The sequence below is a fragment of the Protopterus annectens genome, chromosome 3.part0, assembly GCF_019279795.1.
Source record: "Protopterus annectens isolate FY-2018-M chromosome 3.part0, PAN1.0, whole genome shotgun sequence".
Lineage (NCBI taxonomy): Eukaryota > Metazoa > Chordata > Ceratodontiformes > Protopteridae > Protopterus > Protopterus annectens.
In genome coordinates, this window is record NC_056731.1 from 163,096,888 (window position 1) to 163,120,567 (window position 23,680).

At 37.1% G+C, this 23,680-nt stretch overlaps 1 protein-coding gene across 1 annotated transcript in view; it reads right to left on the reverse strand.

Moving 5' to 3' along the window:
- LOC122796791 (dynein axonemal heavy chain 5-like) overlaps positions 1-23,680 on the reverse strand; it is a 2,204,633-nt gene that overhangs the window by 2,038,728 nt on the left and 142,225 nt on the right. The window contains exons 8-9 of the mRNA XM_044065521.1: positions 21,782-21,947; positions 21,605-21,698 (exon numbers count right to left, since the gene is read on the reverse strand). Of these exons, the coding sequence (XP_043921456.1) occupies positions 21,605-21,698; positions 21,782-21,947 (260 nt within the window). The remainder of the gene's footprint in view (positions 1-21,604; positions 21,699-21,781; positions 21,948-23,680) is intronic.

Sequence of the window (23,680 nt, forward strand, 5' to 3'; positions counted from 1 at the left end):
TAAGCAGATAACCTCATAGGCAACTGATTGTTTTAGCAACTTTGTTCCCCATTATCCATGTGTTCAAACCAGAACTAAAATCCTTCTAATAATAGTTTCCACCATCGCACCTTTCAGCAATTCCCAGTGCCAGTGTCCACTACATCCATTGTAAAAGACTGCCACTCCTTGCTTCCTACTTGAAAAGACCACAAGAAATCTGTCAGTCCTGCTGCGTTCTACCACCTCTGTATTTTATGTCTCTGTGCACAAACCTGTCAATCTCCAGAAATCTGGACAAAGCAAAAAATAATGGGGGACAAATGTCCAAACTCAGGAACAGATTTTAATTATTACTGTCTTAAACTTAGAGAGTTGCTAGATCAACAGGTTTTTGTACTAGCATGCATTTTTACAGGATATGAAAAGTCTGAAATATAATTTTTCTGCTATTGTTCAGTTACTTTAGTGACTTCAGTCTCCAATGGCATATGCATGTGCAACTGTTCCTTATTTCTAATAATTTTATATGTTCTTACTATTCCCAGCAAAGATGCATTCCTCCAGTGAATGTATAGCCAACCAACACAATTCTGCTAATAAGACAATCTCATGAACCCTTAAACATTTTATCAGCCCTTCTCTAGACCCATGCATATTGGTTATTTTCACAGAAAATAACAGAATGGCTTCCAACATTAAGCAGAGTGTTGCAGACCGGCTCTCAACAAAGCCTTATAAAGACACATGATTATCTAGTTGTCCCTGGAATGTCCCCCGACAATATATCTTAGCATTCTGTTTGCCTTTGTAATTGCCTTTCCACTTTGCCATTTAAAATTCAGATTAGTAAAAACAAACACTCATGAGTCTTCCTCCTCATTAGTCACCTTCAAAAACGTAATTCTAACTATAACTCCTCTAATGATTCCTAATCTTGAAATATATAACCCTAAATTTTCTATTATTAAACTGTAGCTTACTTAAACAGGTTTTTTTTTTTTTTTTATTCCATGAGTTCCAATTGTAAACTTTTCTATGTGCATCAAAGACCAGAAAGCAGACGTTAGCATCGGTAACAAATAAAACATAGTATTTTCTTGCTTATCTAAAAAAAAGTTGACTAAAAATAGACCCCAAAAACAAATATGATATTCCACTCGCTACCCTGGTCTGGTGAATTCTGATACTTCATTAGTGTTTTCTGAATCGAATTCTTTGGCCAGTGTATAATGCACTCACTATTCCCATTTCCATCTGGACATCAACTAATATCCCTCTTAGTAGTCTCTACTGAGCCATATTTAGTGTACAGCAGCACTCTAAGATAAAACATCAGCCTGTAAATTCTGATCCAGTTCTTTGGATCTTCAGTCATACAACACAGTAAGATTTAACTTTACATTAAAATATTTAAAATCATTATTTAAATGACCCTTGTCTCCTCCCAAGTAATGTATTACATTAGAGTTAAAACTGAGAAACAGTCGCAGAGCAGAAACATATATAACCAACTGGTGAGACCCTGGCAAAACATATGGAACATCTGTACAAAGACCACAGTTAAAATGAAAACACATGGAACATCTGTACAAAGACCACAGTTAAAATGAAAACACATGGAACATCTGTACAAAGACCACAGTTAAAATGAAAACACATGGAACATCTGTACAAAGACCACAGTTAAAATGAAAACACACGGAACATCTGTACAAAGACCACAGTTAAAATGAAAACACATGGAACATCTGTACAAAGACCACAGTTAAAATGACTAACTCATTATTTCCTGTACATACTTAGCAGAATCACAACAGTCTTCTTCCAGCCCTGAGGCAAAAATCTTTCCAAAATTTTTAGTAAATAATACGAAACCCATAAAATGTGAAGCATAGAATAAACTGTTATAAAATGGCATTAATAAGAAAGAAACGTGTCTGGTAACATCTGCTTTACCTACTTTACACAAAAAAAAAAAAATGAAAAAGGGGAGACTTCTGGTATGATGCAGCAACTCAGGATCTCACTCCAGCTAATAAAGCAAATCTATGTTTCTAACCAAAGCCCATCAGTAAACACTACAAAGACACCCACATTGGTAAAAAAAAAAAAGCATAGTGTAAGTAAAGGAATAAGCAAAAACTGAAAACTAAGAGTAAGTAGCATAACAAGATAGCAGCCGGTGACTCTAGCATTGACGATTACAGGTCTTGCAACATGGTGACCTTGCAGCAGAATGATCCAACAGAAGTGGTTACCTTACTTACTATCAACAAAGAAATCCAATCAATGAATGCAAAAATTGCCAGTTATATGAGGGAAAAGACCTACATCTAAAGGAGATCACAGAAACTGTCAATGAGCACTCCAACATGATCCAGGCATTAATACTAGAGAATGGACTTTTAAAATCTAAGGTGTTGATAAATGAAACTAGATGGGATTTAGTGAATGCAATAATTACAGTTTATAAAGACAGAGCTGCTAGGAAGAACTTTGTTTCTTAGGCATACCAGAGGGAGCAGAGGGAAAGAAATGTATGACTTATATGAGTGGCAAAATAGCAGAGTGGACAAATCTGAGCAAGGATGACATTTTACTGGAACGTGCACATCTTACAGCTTTGTTCCCTCAAGAAATGATCAGAGATACCCACTACAAATTATTGTTAGGTTCTCAACATTCTTTTTAAAGAATAGATATTGACTAGCCTTTGGATGCTGGGTTTAAACATATTATGTGACAGGCAGAGGGTGTATGTACAACAAGATTATTTGATGTCAATCAGTAAGAGAACAGTAGAATTTATCCCAATTCAAAGGAGTTGACGGCAGCTGGGAGCCCACTTCAAGCTCCTAAAGATACCCCTTTTGTGGGCCCATGGACATCTGACAATCCTCAAGAGGTGCTAAAAGCTTTGGCAGAAAAATATGGCAAAGGCCAGCAACCCACAGCAAGGGATACTGGAAAGCCACCATCATTGCAGCAATGACCCCCAATCGCCACATGAAACTATTAAGGGAATATCTTTCCACTGTTTAGAAAAGACTCACCACTCAAGTTGAGAGTGGATGCCCTACAGGAACAACACAATAAGGTAATGAGGAACTCAGGGGGCTTACAGCTCTCAAGTCCAGAGCTAAATTGGTTGGTTGTGGAATGGACACTCTGCTTAATGACATGCTAGTGATTTATAACAAATTGAACTGGTCTGGTGAAAATGTGATTTGCAAATCAGAATGTTAATCATTGTAAACTTAAAGTAGTATTGCTGGAAGCAAAAGAAATGATCAATGAACTGTGATGACAGTTTGATTTTTCCGCACTAAGGTGCATGGAACTTGGTATAGTCATAGTAAGGAGGTGGTCCAGGTGAATACCAGCCTAATCTTTATTAAGATAAAGTAAGACTGTGATCATCTCAACCAGCAGTGAATGATATACCCCATCACTCTACTTAGCATACAACATCATGTTAGAAACCACCATATGGAAGTCAGAATGCTGTTCTCAGAAGGAAATAACTATGCACACCCACGACAATGGATAATGCATGTCTGGACTTTATGTCAATAAACTAACTGCAGTCCTGCTTAACTTAACAGAGATCACATCAGAAACAAGGCAGATGCTCTCCCCATGGGAGCCCACAAACCAACACCAATATAGATACTTTTTGTAGTTTGTTTAAGCTTATATTTGCATATTTTCATCTGATTCAACTATGGGTTGTTATATCCATCCAGATCAGACCTCGGTATCAATTCTGAAGCTCTTCGGTTCCAGAGTTCTGACTCCTCCCTTGCTGATAATTCCCTGAACTCCACCTCAGTACCCCAGATCTTCGTTGCTGCCCAATCATGTTTACTAGGTTATTGTTATATAGTTATTAGGCTAGAAGTTTTTGCATAGAATTCATTACTGCTAAAATCTCAGGGGGGTTTTGTGAGTGTGTGTGTGTGTGTGTGTGTGTGTGTGTGTGTGTGTGTGTGTGTGTGTGTGTGTGTGTGTGTGTGTGTGTGTATGTAGTTTTGTTCCCTAGAGTTAAAAAACAGTAACAGCTGACAGACTAGATTTCAAGAAATTTACTGAGTGTGGTCTCAACGCCCCCACCCTCCACCTACCCCCAGGATCCACACTCCCTGTATGTTTATTATTTGGATGCTGCCTATCTTGACTCACAGTGTCAAGTTTGTACTTCATTCAGCTCCCTAGCTCATCAGACTAGAAAGAAGAAATTGTTAGTGAAAGGTCTCTGCCACCCTCAAACAGGGTTTGCCTTACCTTCTACTTCCTCCACTACTAGCAAAGACAAGAGACTCAGGGATAAGCCAAAAGAAAAGGTGAGAGAGAAAGAGGTTGAGAAAGAAAAAGGCATGGAAAAAGAGAAGGGGGAGTTGAAAGATAAGGAGAAATCAGACTTTGTTGTCTGCTTTGGATCCCAAGTTACCCTGATGTTCACAGCCAACAGTTCCTTGGATCTGTCTATCACCTCCTCAATCCTAGTTCTCCTCAAAACCAGTGAGTCCCAGTCTGCACTTGCTGACATCCTTCACGAACGAAGGTACTTGAGACCATCTTCAATGACATTGTCGGTCGACCCAGTCAACCAGAAGCCTGAATGAACAAGATGTCAACAGCATGATGAGAAAGTTCCTTAGAATGCAGATTCAGCTCAGGGTTCTCTCGGTACCGTCTTCTGGGAATATACCAAGTGTTAAGCCAACTATCTCTCCTCCTCTTCCTTATCCAGTCTCAGTCTGCCACTTGGACCCAGCTATCTCAGATCGATCTGTCCCACGTACCTTTACTGAAGCCATCAGTACAAGTGACTTTGACTCTGTCAAGTTCCATTCCTCTTTTGGCTCCAATATGTTGAATTGAGAAGAGACTCAGAGCTGAAGCTTCAGCATCATGGCTCCACCAGATGGGTCAACACCAAAGCTTTAGGAGCCATCTCTTCCCCATGGTGCCTTGGTTCTTGATAGCTCTGCATCAAGATCAGTCTAGGGGTCGAGGCCCCTCAGTTCCAAGGCTTCCTTTTTGTCTGGGGGCAGAAAGACTTGGTGGAGCCGATGGTAACATCAGACTTTGAAGTTTTTGAGTGGGTCCTTTCGATGCTAAAGAAGAAGGTGGATCCATCTAGTTTGGTTCCAGCAGAACCCTGAAAAGAGTCAGCATCTACTCCCCATCTCCCTGTCAGACAGGGACAGTCAGTTTCACAGGCTTTCCAGGCCACATGTTACATTAGCTCCCAGTCTGACTCAGAACCTCTGACCCTCCCCCTGAAGCAGTTCACATGAAACAGATGTGCAAGCAGAAGCAATTAGACTCTTCTCCAGAGTCTTTCATTGGAGACATAGACTTGGATGAAGGTGGAGGTTCCTCCAGGTCTCCCTCTGAAGGCATCACCTTTGGCGATATCCTTGAATTGATGAACCTGAGAGGGAGATTAGCCACTGATAACCCATCTCCAGATGAGTATGTGTTCCTGGAAGTCTTTGGTTCTGGCCCATCTTCATCTTAGGTGGTACCTCCTGTTGACCCCCTCATTGATTTGATGGCTCAGTGTGCATGGAAGAACCCTGACACGGTGGAGCCCATTCTCAAAAATCATGATAGAATTCTGGCAGCACCCAAAGATTGAAAATACTGGAACAAAGATCCACTGGTGGATATGATAGTGATAGCGGCTGCCACAAAGAAGGCACTAACAGAAGAAAGTTCCTTGGTCCATCTCCCTAACATGGGCAATAGGGCTATGGATCATTTTGTTAAACATATATATGTTTCAGTGACTTTTGCACTTACAGCACTTATCTATTTAGCCCATGTTATCAGGTTTCAGAGAGACCTGACCAAGGAAATTTCCAAGTCTCTCCTGGGTATCTAGCCTGCAGATGTTCCAAAGACAGTGGAGTCCCTTACAGTCTACTTCCAACACAACCATGCAACTGTTTTCTGATGCAGCTGATGGCATGGCCAGAGCAGTGGTCACCATCATTAGTATCCATCGGCATGCCTGGATTCGTCTGTGTGATTTTGCATAAAGCTTTAAGATACACTGACCAGGAGTTAACAAGATAGTAAGACTCTCTGCAGTGGGTATCTACTTTTCCGCTCATCAGAGAATTTATTCTAGGAATTAGTGAGCTGAAAAAAAGACGTGGTTCCGAAAGTCACACAGCTCTTATCAAGATGTACCTGGAGATTGACCTTTTTGTTTTAGAAGAGGAGATCACAACAATGGACGTCACCTTAGAGGAAGAGGTGGACTGCATAGCCAGAGATTTCATGGTCCCTTTACTGAGAAGTCCCTCCAGTGAGTTGAAAGGTTGCCTGACTGCTGTACTCTGGAGACAGTTGCGGGGAGGCTTATCTCTGCATCCTCAAGTCTGGGAAAGCATAACAACAGGTTTACTATCATTATTTCAAATTACACTCGGTCGACCGCACTATGTTCGACAACGGAAAGTCGAACATAGTAATATCAAACTTTAAAAGCAAGCCTAGGAACGGGTTTTAACATGGGTCGAGATAGGGGTTCACTGCTATTGCTGAACTACAAACCTCGCCCCTATCTCGACCCATGTTAAAACCCGTTCCTAGGCTTGCTTTTAAAGTTCAGTATTGCTGTGTTCGACTTTCCATTGTCGAATATAGTGCGGTCGACTGAGTGTGATTCGAAATAATGATAGTAAACCTAACAACAGATTCATGGGTGCTAAATATAATTTTCAGAAGCTACATGGACCCCTTTTCCCTTCCTCATATCAGGAAGACAAAAGTTGCTGATGTACCACCCAGTCAATGGGAACTCACAGCAGCAGAAATTTCCAAGCTATTAGAAAAAAGAGTCATCCAACCAGACCCCGAAGACCATTAAGAATCCAGAGTCTACTCGAGGCTCTTTTTAGTACCCAAGAAAACAGGGGATCTCAGACCCATCCTGGATCTGAGTCATTTAAATAAATATGTCAAACAGACGGAGTTCCAACAGTCACACTTCAGTCCATTTTGCCTCTACTAAGGAAGGACAACTGGAAATGCTCCATAGATCTTAAGGATGCTTACTATCACGTGAAGACAGAGAAGCATTCAAGAAGATTTCGCCAAATTCTAGTTTGGAGTCGATCGTTATCATTTCAAAACCCTGCCATTTAGTCTCACCACAGGCCCCATTGTGATCACCAAGATGATGGCAGTGGTGGCATCAAGTCTGCCTGCTAGGGGTCCATGTTTTCCCATACATCGATGATTAGCTGCTGACCACTACCTCTAATGACCTGTTATTCAAACACTGGGACCTTTTGCTCCAGCTGATGCATGACCTAAGGATCACAGTGAACCTGTGCAGAAGTCATCTTACCCCTTCTCAGCAGATAAAATTTCTCAGATGCCATCTGGATACAAGTTCAAAGCTCACCAGACTTCCTGACTCCAGGGTGATTTCCTTGCACCTCACAGCCATTCAGGTTCTCCAGGTGTAGAGTGTTGAAATTAATAATAAACCTAGTTTCCAAAGCTAATAGTTTATTTTTATACATCTCCCCATCTTGATGACTGGTTCTAGCTAATATACTAAAAAGCAAAGTAGAATCTGAACCCCCATGATAAATCCTGTCAGGTTTAAATTTAGAGTAACATGTTTAATATGCATAGAAAACGGTGGAAACAACACTTTTTTTTAATGTTTCTAAATATTCTGCAAATATGTTTTGTATCACTTTAAGGGGCATGCATCATTAATCTGGTGTTAATTGATATTATATCAAAGGATTGTGTTTCTGGTGTGTAATTTATCCCTTGAAGGCGCAAGCTGAGGTACCAGGAGACACCAGTAAACTATTTTTCAACTTGGAAGACTCTCGTGTTTGTTGTTATTAAGGAGGGTAGAAACCAAGGTGATTCAAAGGGTTAGGGTCATTAGTTGGCAAAATCATCCAGTAGTGCAATTAATAAAAGATGTGCTGCTAATTATAGTATGAACAAATCCAACGCTATCATATGGAATGAGAATGGCCTGACTAACCTCATCATGCGAGCAAGGGTTATGGGTATAATCAAAAAAGAGGAGGGCATGCTCTGTGGCCCTACAGAAAACTCACATTGGTGAGGCTGAGTATGATAAACTCATTAAAAAAGGGTATGAAATTTTCACTAATTCTAGTTATAAAGGAGCAAGAAGAAGGTGACTTCTTTTGTTGGAAAGGAAAATACTCCTTTTAAGCTAATGAGCCACACAAAAGATGAGATGGGCAGATATATGATAGTTAAGGGGGATGTGCAGGAAACCTGACTGACATTTGCAGCCATATATCTTCCCCCAAGAACTATAACATTTGCATTCAGAAATGTGATACTAAAAATCTTAAAACTGGAGACTCTAATAGGATTTTTCAAGAGTGAAACAACATGAGGGAAGAAAAATGATTAAAATGGAAAAAAAGTTTTTTTTACATATGATAGGTCTTATTTATCTACATAACTTGGGAAGGTACAGGAACACAAATGATTTTTCTTTTTACTCAGCTCAAAACCAGTGCTGATCTAGGTTAGACAAATTAATAATCTCTAAGGAGGATAGAGAAATAATTGGAAAGATTAAAACTAGCCCAGTAATTACATCAATTCATGCATATATTCTATGACAATTTTGAATGTTACTTTTCTAAATGTTTCTTTTCCAACTTGCTCCATGTGTTTTTTGTTTACATTGATATACTGTGTGGAGCTTTTCTCCCTGGGCCTCCACTGAAAATGGGTAGCCCTGCCCAGTCGGACTTTCCGGTAAACAAATGTAAAATAAATAAAAAAATAAATATGTTAAAGCAATGATTTATCTAGCACAGGAAAAAAAGGGACCGGAACACTAGAGATTTCCAACCTATGTCTTAAAATCAGAAAACTTTAAAGATTGGGTAAGACGCAAACTAACACAAAAGTTGACAACACAGGGAATAACATTAGAACAATGAGATGACATTAAACAGGAAATAAGGGAGGCATTCCAAACATATTTTGTTAGAAAAAGATAACAGGTCAAAATTGTTGGGAGTTGGCATAATGGTTAAGGTGTTTACCTTATAGACACAAGGTGTGGGGTTTGATTCTCCCATAGGGTAACTGACTAAGAAATTGCCTACAAGGGCAATTACCTAATACTTACTTATGGAGATTGGAAAAGGAATATGACCATGTTGCATAAGCTTAAAGCATTACAATCAATTTTTGTAGCATTTAGAAAGTACTGTGAAGAAATATATATATATATATATATATATATATATATATATATATATATACAGAGCAAAACATGGAGGGGACTACTTGGCAACTCAGACTAAGGCTTATTTATAGAAAGTGGGATTAGAGAGGATGTTTGAGGTGCAGAGAAGTTTAATGGTTAAGGAGATAACAATGTATGAATTGGGGGATGTGGTAATGTGTCACGCTGTAGGAAAAGCATCAGGAACAGATGGTATTCCAGTTGAGGTATGGAAACTAAGGGGAGACAGAACATTAGCTATATGGGTAAGCCTAATAAATAAAGTTCATGAGAACAAAGAAAATCCCAAGAAGCTAGAAGTAAGGACTGACAATAAGAATACCAAAGAAAGGGATGGACCAACAGCAGGCATGTTCATACCACCCAGTAACAATACTAAGACATGACTGTAAAGCATTTATGGCTCTGATGGCATACTGCCTAGAAAATATTATGTCCCAGGTAATGCATCAGGATCAATGCGCATCTGTCAAAGAAACACAAACATTTGACATCATAATTAGAATGCTGCTAATCATGCATAAAGCTCAGCAAAGAGCCTCTCCCACCATGGTCTTGAGCGCAGATCCAAAGATGGCTTTTGATCCAGTGGAACGGTCTGATCACACTGCAGTACTAACACAAACGGGTTTCCCAGAACAGTGGGTGTCTCTAATGAGGAATGTTTATATAGAAACTACAGCCATAGTTAAAATAACGGCCACATTGTCAGAGCTCCTTGGCATAACTAGAGGCACTAGGCAGGGATGTTCCCTTCCCCCTGCCTTTTGCACTTTATTAAGAGCTACCGGTGCAAGACATCAGGAATTCAAAGAAGGAAGGTTTAGGTTTGGGGCACTTAAAGCTTAAGCTGGCTGTATATGCCAAAAATATAATTCTAACCTTGACCAAGCCACAAAAAAATCCTAGCAATACTTCTTCCTGAATTGGAGCAATTTGAAAAGATCACAGTATATACGATTAAAATGGAAAAAAAACAAGAAATAACAGTTAGCATAAGACACATATAAAGGATTCAAGAAACTTTCCCTCAAATCAAAATACAGGACAGGATTCAACATCTGAGAGTCGAGTTAAAAACACTTATAAAAAATGCTATGCCTGAATCATATGCAGAATTCTATGCAAATGTTAAGGTAAATCTGAATCAGTGGAAGAATCTGAACTTGGAATTTGACCACAGAATACAGGTTTTAAACTGGGAAGTAATCTCACACATATGGTATTTAGAACAATCCTTTTGGTCAACATCTAAGTCAGCAGACATAGTAAAACTGCACAACTGGATGAGAGATATTCTGTAGAACGGGGAACAGCCAAGGATGGCATGGTTAAAGATAACACTGCCCAGGCTATGAAGAGGACTGGGGCTTTAGCTATAGTTAAATACACAGTGTCAAGACATGATGTATAAGATAAGAATGAAAGAATTGCTGATAAGAAAAATGGCCTAGGTTTGCATCAAATTACCTGCTGGAGATATTTTAGGATAAGTGAATTGGTAAAGGACTGTCAAGCTTGATGGCTGACATGAGAAAAGATGTTAGGAAATACTTTAATAATAAAGAGTTAAGGGAATGGATAGATGATATACTACCAATAGGCTGCAAAGAGAGAGATAGTGGGGGAAACAGTAGCAGGTAGACGGGGGCAAAAAGGAACATGTTTGAAATATTGGGAACAGTCGATGAGAGGGGAAGGATTGTTAAAAAGGAATAAGGGAAGGACTGTTAAAATGGAATAAAATAAAGTCCAAATTAGCATTACCTCAGAATATTTTGTAATAAACAAGAATGCTGCTCACACAGGCAAATGCTCTCGTTAAAACAAAAACTTGTGCAGCAATAAAAATACGTTAAACAAGAGCAAAGTAAGGACCAGTTCGGATATTTATGACTAAATATTTATTATAATAACTGTAATAGCTTCATCAGATCAAATATTCTTGGTTATACAGACTGCTTAAATACTAAAAAACATTTCATTCATTCAAATCAGCCAGTCAGTAAGTCACATTAATTAATTCCTTTCTAAACTTAAAGCAACATACATAGATAAAGTGCATAATAAAACTTAAAAACAATTTACCTCAGAATATAACTAACTCTCTCTCAAGAAGCAAGAAACACCCAATGGTTTAAACAAGGAAAAAATAAACTACCAACTATCATACATTGGATAATAGATACCTGACAGAATGGGGAGGGATAGCTTACCCAGATAAAAAGTTGCAGTAGGATGATATCTTGGAAGAAGAAAAATCGAACAGGGAGTGGGAAGAGATCTTATGAGTTGTGATAGCTAAGCTACACTGGCAGTAAATCTTTCTTCTCTCTGGCAAAGTTCTTACATCATGCACGTTTAGAATTTTTGCGTGAAAGTGTTTTTATACACCAGCAAAACTTGTATATATCTTCCCTATGCAGTCAAGTTCAAGCTGGAGATGCAATATTGGAATGAAATGCACCTGGGAACCTATCTTCTGGTAATGAAGGCCTAATCCAGTTTAGAAATTTAATGCAGGATATGATAATATGAGTTACACATCTGGAATTCGACAGTAAGTTAGATAACTTTTTACTGAGATATTGGGCATAACTGAATGTTACTGATCCCCTATGAGAATTGTTCATGGTAATAACCCTCATCACAAAGAAAACAATTACTAGGTGCTGGAAGCTCATGGAGGGACCAAAGAAACAAGAGGTGATTACCCTACTAGAGCAAATTAGAGAAAATGAAGAAAGGGTAACAAATGGTAAAAAAAAAAAAAAAACATTGTAAGTAGGTAGTTAGCTTGGTTAATCTATCTGGAATGAAATGAGTAGCAACAGACACTCAGAACTTAAATCCATATCAAAGCCAGACCATGTAAATAGGGGAACATGCATCCATGTTAAGTTAATCCTTGATATAATGCTAAGTTACTTATGATATTGTCTTTCTTTTTGTAATAGATGATTAGACAGAGTACTGATGGATACCATTCAGGTTTTTTCCTCAAACGGGCACAAGAAAGACAAGACACTGGGCTTAAGTAACTGAAACTGAATGGATACAGGTCAGAGTGTTTTTGCAAAGGTCTTTGAACTAGCTCCCCTACCCATTACTGAACCTGCTGACCTCCCTGGTTTCAGCCACACACCCCCCCCCCCCCAGTTAACAAAGCAAATAAATGCACTTAGATCTCATTTAAACATGTTTGAAAATAACTAACAATGAATTGCCTTTCCCCGCTGTTCCGCAGTATAATTAGTCCATTTCATTGGTGTCTACTAAGCCAACAGTATGTCTACCATTCAAGACTTAGCCAACAATGCCATTGAAGGATTTCAGCTTGCATTGTACTAGAGGGAACGGAAACACAGAGAAGCAGCAGACAAACAGGGGGAATAGAAGCAGAGAAGTGGCATTTGTTGAGGTCATGGATTACAGAATTAGTTTGGAAGTGGGACTGTTTCTGGGGAAGGAACTTACTCATTAGGCTCATATAGCAACATATGTTTGTTTTATTTATGTGCTTGTTTATTAGGGTTGAACGCTGATCCAAATGGAACATTTTCAGGTCAGCCACAAATTACAAATACTCATATGAAAAAGAAAATATAATTACGCAGAGTAGAATGTTAGGTGGTACAACAGGATCATTAGACAAAAATAATTTGCTATACAACATATAAAACTAGATTAGCATATCATCAAGAAAACAAAACATCCAACTAAAATGACTTATGTACAGATGCAGCAAAGATATTTAATAAAACTTCTAGTTAAGGTGAATGAAATTCCTTATACAGAGTTAGGGGTTGATTCTATTGTTTGGAGCTTGATATCTGTGTCTGATCTTTCAATAGGTTTGCTGAGAATTCTAACTCTTAACATCTTCCATTGACATTTTGGCTGCCAGAATGCTTTAAGGGATATGATGCTGGTCTGTAGTATTCATTTTAACAGGTTTGACTTGTTTGTTGTAGCTTATTTATTTACTTTCAAGTAATTATTTCAGTTTTTTCATAACTTTATTATTTTTAATGGGAAAAGGGACATTAGGGAAATATATTTTTTAAAGTTTTGCTACACTTGTTTTGTACTGTAAAGTGTTTCTTAGGTTTTTATTTTATAGTTTTCTCATGTCAGATCATAGTTTAGGTAGACACTTTTCTTTTGGGACTGGGCTTTTTAGCAGGTTTAAAAAAATCTTCTGTGAATTTTAATGTATTTTTATAATTAGGAGAGTCATTTTTTTCCTATATGGCATAGCTTTATTTTGGAATTTGTCTCATTACAGCCACCATTATAAATGGCTTTCCATAAAGATTCGGTAAATATCATTTACCTTTCTTGTTCTTTTTAATGTTTAATTAGTTGTAAGTGTATCTGCTGTACTTTGGTCATTTGTATTAGGTAATCTGTATGTAGATAAGTATTTAGTGTTTGTTTTCCTTATCTGCTGGAGCTTATAGCTACATTTGGATTTAATGTGCATTTTACTGTTATTTTTAGGTTTTGAATTATGATATTTTAATGTATTACCGCTGAGTGATGCCACCAGGTGCTTCTGCAGTTATGCCCTATTAACACCTGTAGGCATCAAATACTGCTTGTTCATATTTGCATCATCCTAACGTGACAGCAAATGTTGGAGGTGCGATAAGGATGAAAGAGGTAATTGGGAACATATTTTCTGGGAGTGTAATGAGTTGGCAGGCTTTAAAGATTCCCTGCAGATTACTCAGAGATATTGGGTAAGCAAATTGGTGTAATTAGGGAGGTAATATTTCTGAGCTATGATACAGAATTGGAATTGCCTAGACATAGTAAGGCCTAGCTGAGTCTAATTATGGGGGCTGCCAAAAAAGCAGTTACTACAAAATGGAAATCAAAGTCTAAACCAACTGTACTAGAAGTAGTGACTATAGTAACAGAGATAAAGCAACTGGAATTGGGAATTACATGGGAAAAATGGGAATTGTGGGAACAATTTATACAGGGAAGGCATGAAGTTTAAAAAAAGGCAGGATTTGAATGAGCTATGTAATGTTTGACTGACAATGAATGGGTAGATTATGTATAATGCTTGCAACTAAAATTATGTCGGTATGGTTTCTGATGTAAAATGCTTGCAATTAAGATTATGTCAGTATGGTTTGTTTTCATTTATATAAATGTATGATAGCCTATGTCATAAGTTTCTTGCTTAAAAAAATAATAATAATTCCAAAATCATGCTACATACAAAGTCCTAAAAATTCATCTTAAAGCTTACAAAATGTAAACTGAAATGTGTTGATAGTTAACCTTTTTTTCTAAATATCTCGACAACCAAGTAACACAGACAGAACTACTTAGCCTCATATGAAAGCTCTCAGCTGCATGAACAAAATGCTGATGACAGAGTGTGTGTGTACCTTGAGTGGTTGCTGAGATAAGTTGTTTAGAAAATGTTACAAACTTAATAGCTAGTGTGCTTAATGTGACTTACTAAATTCAGTTTAAGACCCAGAACCTAAAATCCACCATATAAATAGTTTGTGCTGAAGACTTTGTCTTTTATACTTTTCTTAGTAACCCCTATGGTTCCAATTTTATGAGCATTTGTTTGAAATGTGAAGACATGATTTGATTATATCAAAAAGGTTAGTCTCTCCCCTTTGGAAGTTAACAGTGCAAAGTTCCTGAGCTCCACTAAATGGAATGATTTAATATAATTGTTTTTGTATGTTTTTATGGTTATATGTTCAAAATAGGTCTGGTAATTTTAATGTTTTAGATTGTAATTGTAATTTCTGTCGTATAGGTCTGAGTCAATTGATTAGGTTAGTGATACTACTGGTAGAGCTGTGATGAACTATATATGAAGTAGGCAGAGTGGTAATACATGGTTAATGACAGAAATTATGATAAAACATGTTGCACTCCAGTTCAGATAAGCAGTTATATATATATATATATATATATATATATATATATTTATATATATATATATATATATATATATATATATAGATACATGTAGATATATGTGTATGTATGTGTGTGTCTGTTATGGAAACATTACCATTTTACAAAGCTGTTTCAAGCTGGAGTAAAATATGCTTCTAAAAGCCATTTAGTCAAATTGGCAATTGGCAAAAATTTGGCCTGAAGATAAGGGTCATTTGAAGGGGTTATCATTACTACAGTGCTGAGCAGTGACAACAGAAAGAGTTACACTAAGCATCGGGGGTGTACGGAGCCTATACCTTTGTATGGGAAGTACAAGGTTAAGTCGAATAGAAGAGCATTCCTTTCTGAAGCTTATTATGGACCCTTAGCTGAATTTTAAGTTCAATAATCCATTCTAAAAAGTTAGTTTTGATCAATTACCATAGATCAGTTTCATATGTGCTCCTTAAATTCTGACTAACTAGATTTTTTGCAGTTTATATAGCTGGGTACTTTGGTAGTGGTAGTGGCAGTGACGTAATTAGAAGGGGTGTGAGGGGTGATCCACCCCGGATGGCACTTTTTAATAAATGAGAAGCTGTTGTGTTGCAGGGTTTTTTTATTTTTGGACTGTCCAGAATTAAGGGACACTGTCTGGAAAATGTAGACTGCCTTTTCCAGACAGCATATTGTCTGGAAAAAATAATATCTTTCCCTTTAATTAAAAAGTTACTTTTTTTTTTCCAAAGGGCATTCTTCTTTATGAATGCCCTTTGCATCTGGTCGCACAGATATGGAATCTGAGACTGTTTATGTCTTCTTCTTCTGTGCAGTAGAATTTGAATTCCAGAAGATGTTTGGACTGCACAGCAGACCACCATGAATGGTCAGACAATTGGGAGGTAGGTTTGTGTTTTTGTGTGTGTGTGTGTGTGTGTGTGTGTGTGTGTGTGTGTGTGTGTGTGTGTGTGTGTGTGTGTGTGTGTGTGAATCCCATGTTGGGGAAGTTTTTTTTTAAGTTTGCTAGGAAAATGTTTGTGTTAATCAATATTTTAAGTTCTGGAGGGTGGGTGCTCCATAGTTTAGTAACATACATAGGATAAAGGGAGTTAAAGTGTTTGTTGAATTTGGTGATTGCAAGATGCTTCAAGTTGTAGAAATATATTGCGCTATTAAGTTTCTAATAGTAGGGCATTTGTTAGGGTTGTTAAGTGTGCATTGTTGAAATGGGTCTAATTCAAAGTTTTACTTAGTTTTAGTTACTGTAATTGCCGGAAGGCAATAAATTTATGTGCCTTACTGGGAAGATTAGCAGCAAATTTAGCTATTCTAACATTTTTTCAAGCTTCTTTCATTGATTTCCTGCAGATATTAGTTAACACAGGGCTCCATAAAGTAGGCTGGGTAGCAAAAGAAATTGGACTGATAAAACTAATGCTTTGTGATCTAACTTTGCAAAGTCTGCATAGTTTTGGATTAATTTTGAAGGCAACATAGTTAATGTGTTGTTCAAATTTCAGTTGCTTATCAGTGATGACTCCTAGAAACTTTACATGAGTCACATTTTCTAAAAATGGATATTTTTTATGTTATGCTAATTGGTAATTGTTCTAGATTAGTATTAATATGAGAAGAATCATAATTTTGGCTTTCTTTCATTCAGAATTAGTCTGGATGAGGTGAGCTTGTCTTGTTGTTGAAAACTGTTTAAAACTAAGCTTGAAGTTGCTGAATGGTTTTTATGTGGGCTATCATGGTAGAATCATCTACATATTTAATTAAAGTTACAGTCATGCAGATTATTTGAAGATGTTAAACATAAGGGGCCATACAACAGAGGCTTGTGGAACTCCTACAATATTTAGGTATTAAGCTGTTGTGGGAGTGTTTTCAGATGACTGCTTGAGACCTATCAGAAAGGTAGTTCCTAAATTAATTTAGACCTGAATGCCCAGGTAGAGAGAGACAATAGCTTACAGAAGCAAATCACGGAAGACAGTATCAAAGGTTTTAGACATATATAGGAATATGAAGGCAGTGAAATAATGTTGGTTTAGGTGGCTGTAGATGGTGTTTAGGGATGATAGAAGTGCATCATGAGTGCAGTGACCAGGCCTAAGACTATGATGTGTAAAAGAAATAAGTCTGTTGGTGATTAGGTGAGCCAATAGTTGTCTTTGAATAAATTTTTCTAGTAATTGTCATAAGGGGAATTGAATGCTGATAGGTCTCTGATTTGGGATACTAATGTCCTTTCCACCTTTGTGGATAGACATGATATAGGATTTTTTCCTATAGTATTTTTGGACATATTGTTCTTGAATGTATCTATTAATAAGCATGGCAACAGGGAAGGATATTTAATCAGCTACTTTGCTGAAGAATTCTTAAAGGGGTAGGCTGGGTCTAATGTGGTAGATTTAAACTTTTTTAGGAGCTTTTTGACTTGATTAATAGAGAATAATTCCAAAATAAACATTTCTATTATGGTAGCAGTGCCTGGAGTAGATGCATTACTACTGGGAAGATGTTGTGGAACGTTATAGTTACAGGCTTTCATGTCAGCAGAGTCATTATTTTGCAGTAGGGAAGTGGAAGTGTGGATGAAGTATTCATTCATTTTGCAGGGAATATGGAGGTTAAAGACATCTGGGACTGGGTTTTAATAGGTGGATTTAGTCAGTTTTAGCAGTTTGTTGATAGAGTTTCAATGTTTTGTTTAGGGTGTTTTGTATGTTTTGTTTTTAAGTTTTAGATTGTAAACTTTATTTTCATTTTGTATAGTATATTTAATTATTTCCTAAGGGCTATATATTTACTAATGCTAGAGAAGTGCTGGTTTGTTTCCACATCTTCCAACTCATCCCTTTCTTTCATAGCTTTTTTATCACAAAAGACAGCCAAGGAGCTGATGGGTTTTTAATTTTCTTTCTCTTTAATGGAGCTAGGGATTTAAGAAAAGAAAGGTTGTATTAAAGTATGTGACTGTTTCATCTAGGGGAAGGAATCATTAGGAATTATGAGGGATTCCAGTCACATTGCTGAGGTAGAGAATTAAAATATATTTCTGAGAAGCATTTTGTTTGCCTTGTCCATGAAAAGGTAAGGATTTTGGGTGGTTTCACTTGAGCTCAGTTAAAAAGGTGAAATTATGATCACTGGTGTGTCTGGGAGTATTACTGCATGCTTGGTGTTAAGGTTGGTTGATGTTACTAGCTAGTTGAGAAACCTGTTTGTATTTGTAGCTTTATTCAGTGTAGTAGGTTCTGTTGTTAACTGAAATACCCACAGATGTCTATGGATGTCTTACTAGTATTAATTGTTGGCCTTTTCAATGATATTCTAAACTGATTAATATTTAAATCCCCTGAAATTATTATATGTTTTATACCTGTGGTAATTCAGGAGAGGATGTATTCCAATGCACCTGTTTTTTTTGGGTTTTTATTTTTTTTTGTGAAATGGTTTGGATGGATGTAAATAGTAGTTTATGATCAAAGACTGATAGACATTAGTATTAACATATAAAAACAGTGCTTCTGCATTATTAAATAATGACAAAGAATGGTATTACTGTAGCTGTGGAAGAAACTTCAAGGTTATCAGAAAAGGGCATTTGTATTCCAAATGATCTTTCTTTAATTTATCAAGTCTTTTTTGCTTAAAGTGTTACCACTAAATATGTGACAAATCCATCATCATAGACCAAACAGCTTTATGAAGCAAAATGTGATTTCTCTAAAGGAGGTGCAGTTGAGAGGTATATGGGGGTATTCAAGTTTGTTCACAATTTATTAATTTAATCACTGCTAAAACAATTCATTTATATTTGCATTCTAATATTCCAGTACATAGTACTATTACAATTATCATTTATATATGCATATGCTGAGTTTTGTAATATACATATGCACATATGGATTTTTACTCTTTTACTTCTGCAGTGTGTGTGTGTGTGCGCGAGTGTGTGTGTGTGTGTGTGTGTGTGTGTGTGTGTGTGTGTGTGTGTGTGTGTGTGTGTGTGTGTGTGTGTGTGTGTGTGCACACATGCATGCCTCAGCAGTTTATTGAAGGGGTTGCTTGGTTGAATCTTTCACTTTGGTGCTTGTACTTACTAGGAAATGTTTCATTTTGGTGCTTGTACATACTAGGAAATGTTACTGAAGGGCCGTTTGAGAAAGTGTGTCATTTTAGTACTTGTGTATACCTGGACATATTAATGATGATGTTGGTTGGGGGAATAATTCATTTGTGTATCAGGGAAGTGCTTGTGCATCCATGGTCAGACTGCTGAAGTGACCACTGGGCAAAATAATTTATTGTGTCATTTTAGTGCTTGTGCATACACAATACAAACTAATGAAGGGATTACTGGGAAAAATAATTCATTAGTGTGTCAGGGAAATCGGGGCGGCTGCAGTAGTGCAGCTGTTAGTGTTGCTGCCTCATAGCAAGAGGTTCTCCAGTTCGATCCTCAACTGGGTTGCCTCCTGTGCAGAGTCGGCATGTCCTCCCTGTGGTCACGTTGGTTTCTTCCGGGTGCTCCGGTTTCCTCCCACATCCCAAAGACATGCTGTAGGTGGATTGGACATTCTCAACTGGCCCTAGGCATGAGTGCGTGCATGTGTGTGCATTCTGTGGAAGATTGGGCACCGGGCTGGCAACTTGACACCGTAAAACTCCACTACCAATCATGAGTGAACAGGTGATCCGCTGTGGTGACCCCTAACTGGGAAAAGCCAAAAGAAGAAGTGTGTCAGGGAAATGCTTTTGCATAATTGGACAAACAAGTTTGTGGATTGCAATACCAAGGTATTGCTTTTAACAATAGATGTGAATACCATCATTTTCAAGTTTTGTATGACTATGATGTGTATAATGTTTTATTTTGTGTGTGTGTGTGGGGGGGCAAACCTAAAGTCAGCCCCAGATGGCATAAACTCTAGCTATGCCACTGGGTAGTAGTTCTCCCTCAGGTGCTCCAAACTTGACCACTCATTGCCATCTTACATTGTCATGACTGCTTAAGACATTGTTTGCCCAAAACCTCACAGAAAAAAACTGAAACAATATTTTCTTTCTAAATGATCACTTGTTTTCTTAACTTAACTGGCTTTATGGTAAGCATAACAAACTAAAATAGTTTTGGAGGTAAAGCCCAAAACATAGGTAGTTCTAAGGAGCTTGGTCCATGAAAATATGCTTTTTCAGATTTTCTCTAGTTTTCAGTTGCACAAAGCTAATTTTACTTCAAGTGCACATTTTCAGGTGATATACATACTCAAGCAAATAGTTTTGTGTCATTGCAGCTGTGCTGTTGAATGTTGAGTAGTCTGGTTTTGATGGCTAGTTGTGGATTGATTCAATTGTATGGCAAAGTTCCAATTACTTTATAGTCTTTTGAAAACATTCAATAATTCAAAAGAAAAACAAAAAAATTATTATAAAAGGTAAAAGGGTGGGTTTTTTGTAAAAAAAAAAAAACACTAAAACACATTCAAGATTTTTAGTATTAAAATGTTCAATTTGCACACAGCTAGAATTATGTTGGAGCTCATTCAAGGTCATTTTGTCATATGCATACTTCCATTGTCAGGCTATAGTATAATGTGTGATTTGCCATTTCATATACATATTTTTGTATAATTTCTTTTCATAAAGGTTTTCATTGTGTATCAAATACAAAACAAACAAAAAAAATCCAAAAACAAACAGTTGGTCTACCAGATAGTTGCAATATAAAAATGGTTAGTGATTTTAAATTATTATTTCTTGCTTGTAAGTAGTCTGCATGGACACATAGGGATACACATACAAAACACACATAGACACACATGCATGCATTCAAGCACATGCTTGTGCACATACACACACACACACACTTACAAGCATATACATGCATGCATGCTTGAAGGCATACATGCAGACACACATACAGGAAGACACAGACACATACACAGACATGAAGACACACATATATGCTTGCACAAATACATGCACACATGCACACACACACACACACACACACACACACACAAATCCACATACTTTTCATAGAGATTTTTTTAACAGAATATATATATATATATATATATATATATATATATATATATATATATATATATATATATATATATATATATAATATATATATATATATATATATATATATATGAAGTTCTGTCACCTGAAGTCCAAGAAATAACTCAGTGATTAGGTTTCTTGCTGCTAACTTTCAAAAGGTATGTCATCTTTCAAATTTATCTTTACAGATTTCTGTAACAAATATATGTGAAATTCCAAATCAGCAGTAGAAAAGTAATATTCCTAATGGGTGTATGCATACATGCAAGCAGACTTGAAAAGGAATATGTGCACATGGTGAGAAGTTTGTTTAAAGGTCTTTACCAGTTCTTTCCAATGCCTTAGGGTTCTGGATTTTGCAACTTGAAGAATGTTTACTACACGTTTCACTTGAGGGCTCTTGATTTCATCTAGAAGGCTTTTAGAAAAAAAGTACAATTTTAAGTGTAAGTTGTGTATCTTCCATGCTGCAGTAAATAATGCAATTAAACCTTGTGTTACCTGTTAAATGACGCCATTCTTTTCTTCCAGTACTCCAGTTCTGCAGAAGGCCCAATGTCGTCAGCTTCCTTTCTCATCTGCTCACTTTCTACCAGAACCTGCTCAATTTGTTTGGACCAGATCAGCAGAGTCATCTCAGCTTTTTCAAGGGTTTCAGTATTACTTGCTAAAAAATGAAATTATATTACACGTGACAAGTCAAGTGTAATAGCAATTGTTTCATATAATTACCCAGCATGCAGTAATTATAAAAACACACAGACATGGGTAGAAGATGCAGATTGTCCATAGACAGTAACTGGAGGGCAGGACCGAACCCTGGGACTCTGAGGCAGATCATAGCAGTAGGCCTTTATATCCACCATGCTGCAACTCTGTAACTCTTTATGTTTAGCCATTCACAACTATCAGTAACTCTCCATAATAATAATAAAACATTTGTTTACCTTGCAGTTTTTGTCACGGCCAGCCTCACCCTGACCCACCCCATCCTATTTATTTCCCATTTTATTCCCCTATTGCCATGCTTTTGTCTTGATTTAAAGCCTTCTACTTGCCATTTCTTCTTTTCATCTTCTGCAAATTGCCTTTCACAGCACATACCATCAAATATTGCCTTTATCAGTATATTCGTGTCTGTCAGGCACTACAGATTATGATATTGTATGTAGTACAACAACAACGTTAAACATTATCTAGAGAAAATGTTTACCAAAAGGAAAACATGGTTACAAAAGCATTTGTTACGCTTTTACATATGGAAGCACGTGTCACTCCAGTCCTCCATGTGCACCCTTCATCAAAACCTGGCATTCTTGCTATTTGCCTTTGAGCTTCTACTTTTAAGACTGTCACATTTTTCACATTACTGTCCATTTAATATCCTACTGTCAGCACTGGGTATACAACAATCTTCTTACCACTTTTGAATCTCGTCTCATTTCTCTAGGACTGAAACCATTGTCTGAGATGAACAATATAACAGACAATTTTAAATCATGATTATAACGTGTTTGTCTACAATAGCTAAAAGAATGGCAAAAGTGCTGCCAAAACTTTTAATAGATCAGTGTGGTTTTGTGGTAGCATTAATAGAACAATGATGATCTAGAGGAAAGGTGGTGAGTCTTGATACAGAGAAAGCATTTGACAGAGTAAGCTGGGATTTTATGAGTTCGGCATTGGAAACATTTGCATTCCCTGATGCAATAATAAGGTTAATTAGGAAGATATATGAGAGATCAGAGGCAAAAATTAAAGGGGGAGGGTTCCTCTCTGTTAGGTTGCGTCTGAACAGAGGAACCAAGCAGGTATGGTAATAATTGGTATAGTAATCAAAAAATTTGGCTTTATTTGCAGATGATATTATTTTATACCTGATAAAATCAGAAAAGGACATCTCTGAGATGGTTTCAAGTCTGTTGGAGATATAAAATTGTACCGGATAAAACCAGAAAAGGACATCTCTGAGACGGTTTCAAGTCTGTTGCAGATATAAAATTAATGAAAGACAAAACAAAGGCTATAGGTGTAAACTAAGTACCTACACATGAAATGGTTCTGCATGGGGACATGCTAAATTAAGTATTTAGGAGTATGGGTTAAAAAGGGATCTGTTATAGCAGATAAGGATACATGGGGAGAGACTAAACAAAAGTTAATACAAAAACTAAGAAACTGGAAGCTGTTATTTATGGATGTAGATAGCAAGATACAAGCAGTGAAAATTTTTAGTCCCTTTAATTTTATATACAAGTCAGGCATATTTTTATCAACCAGAGGAGAAGTTGTGGACAGTAATTCATAATGAGCTGAAGGATTTTATCTGGGAGGGGAAGAGGGCAAAGGTCAAGTGGGATAAGTTGATCCTTTCAATAAAACAAGGCAGTTTGGGGTTAC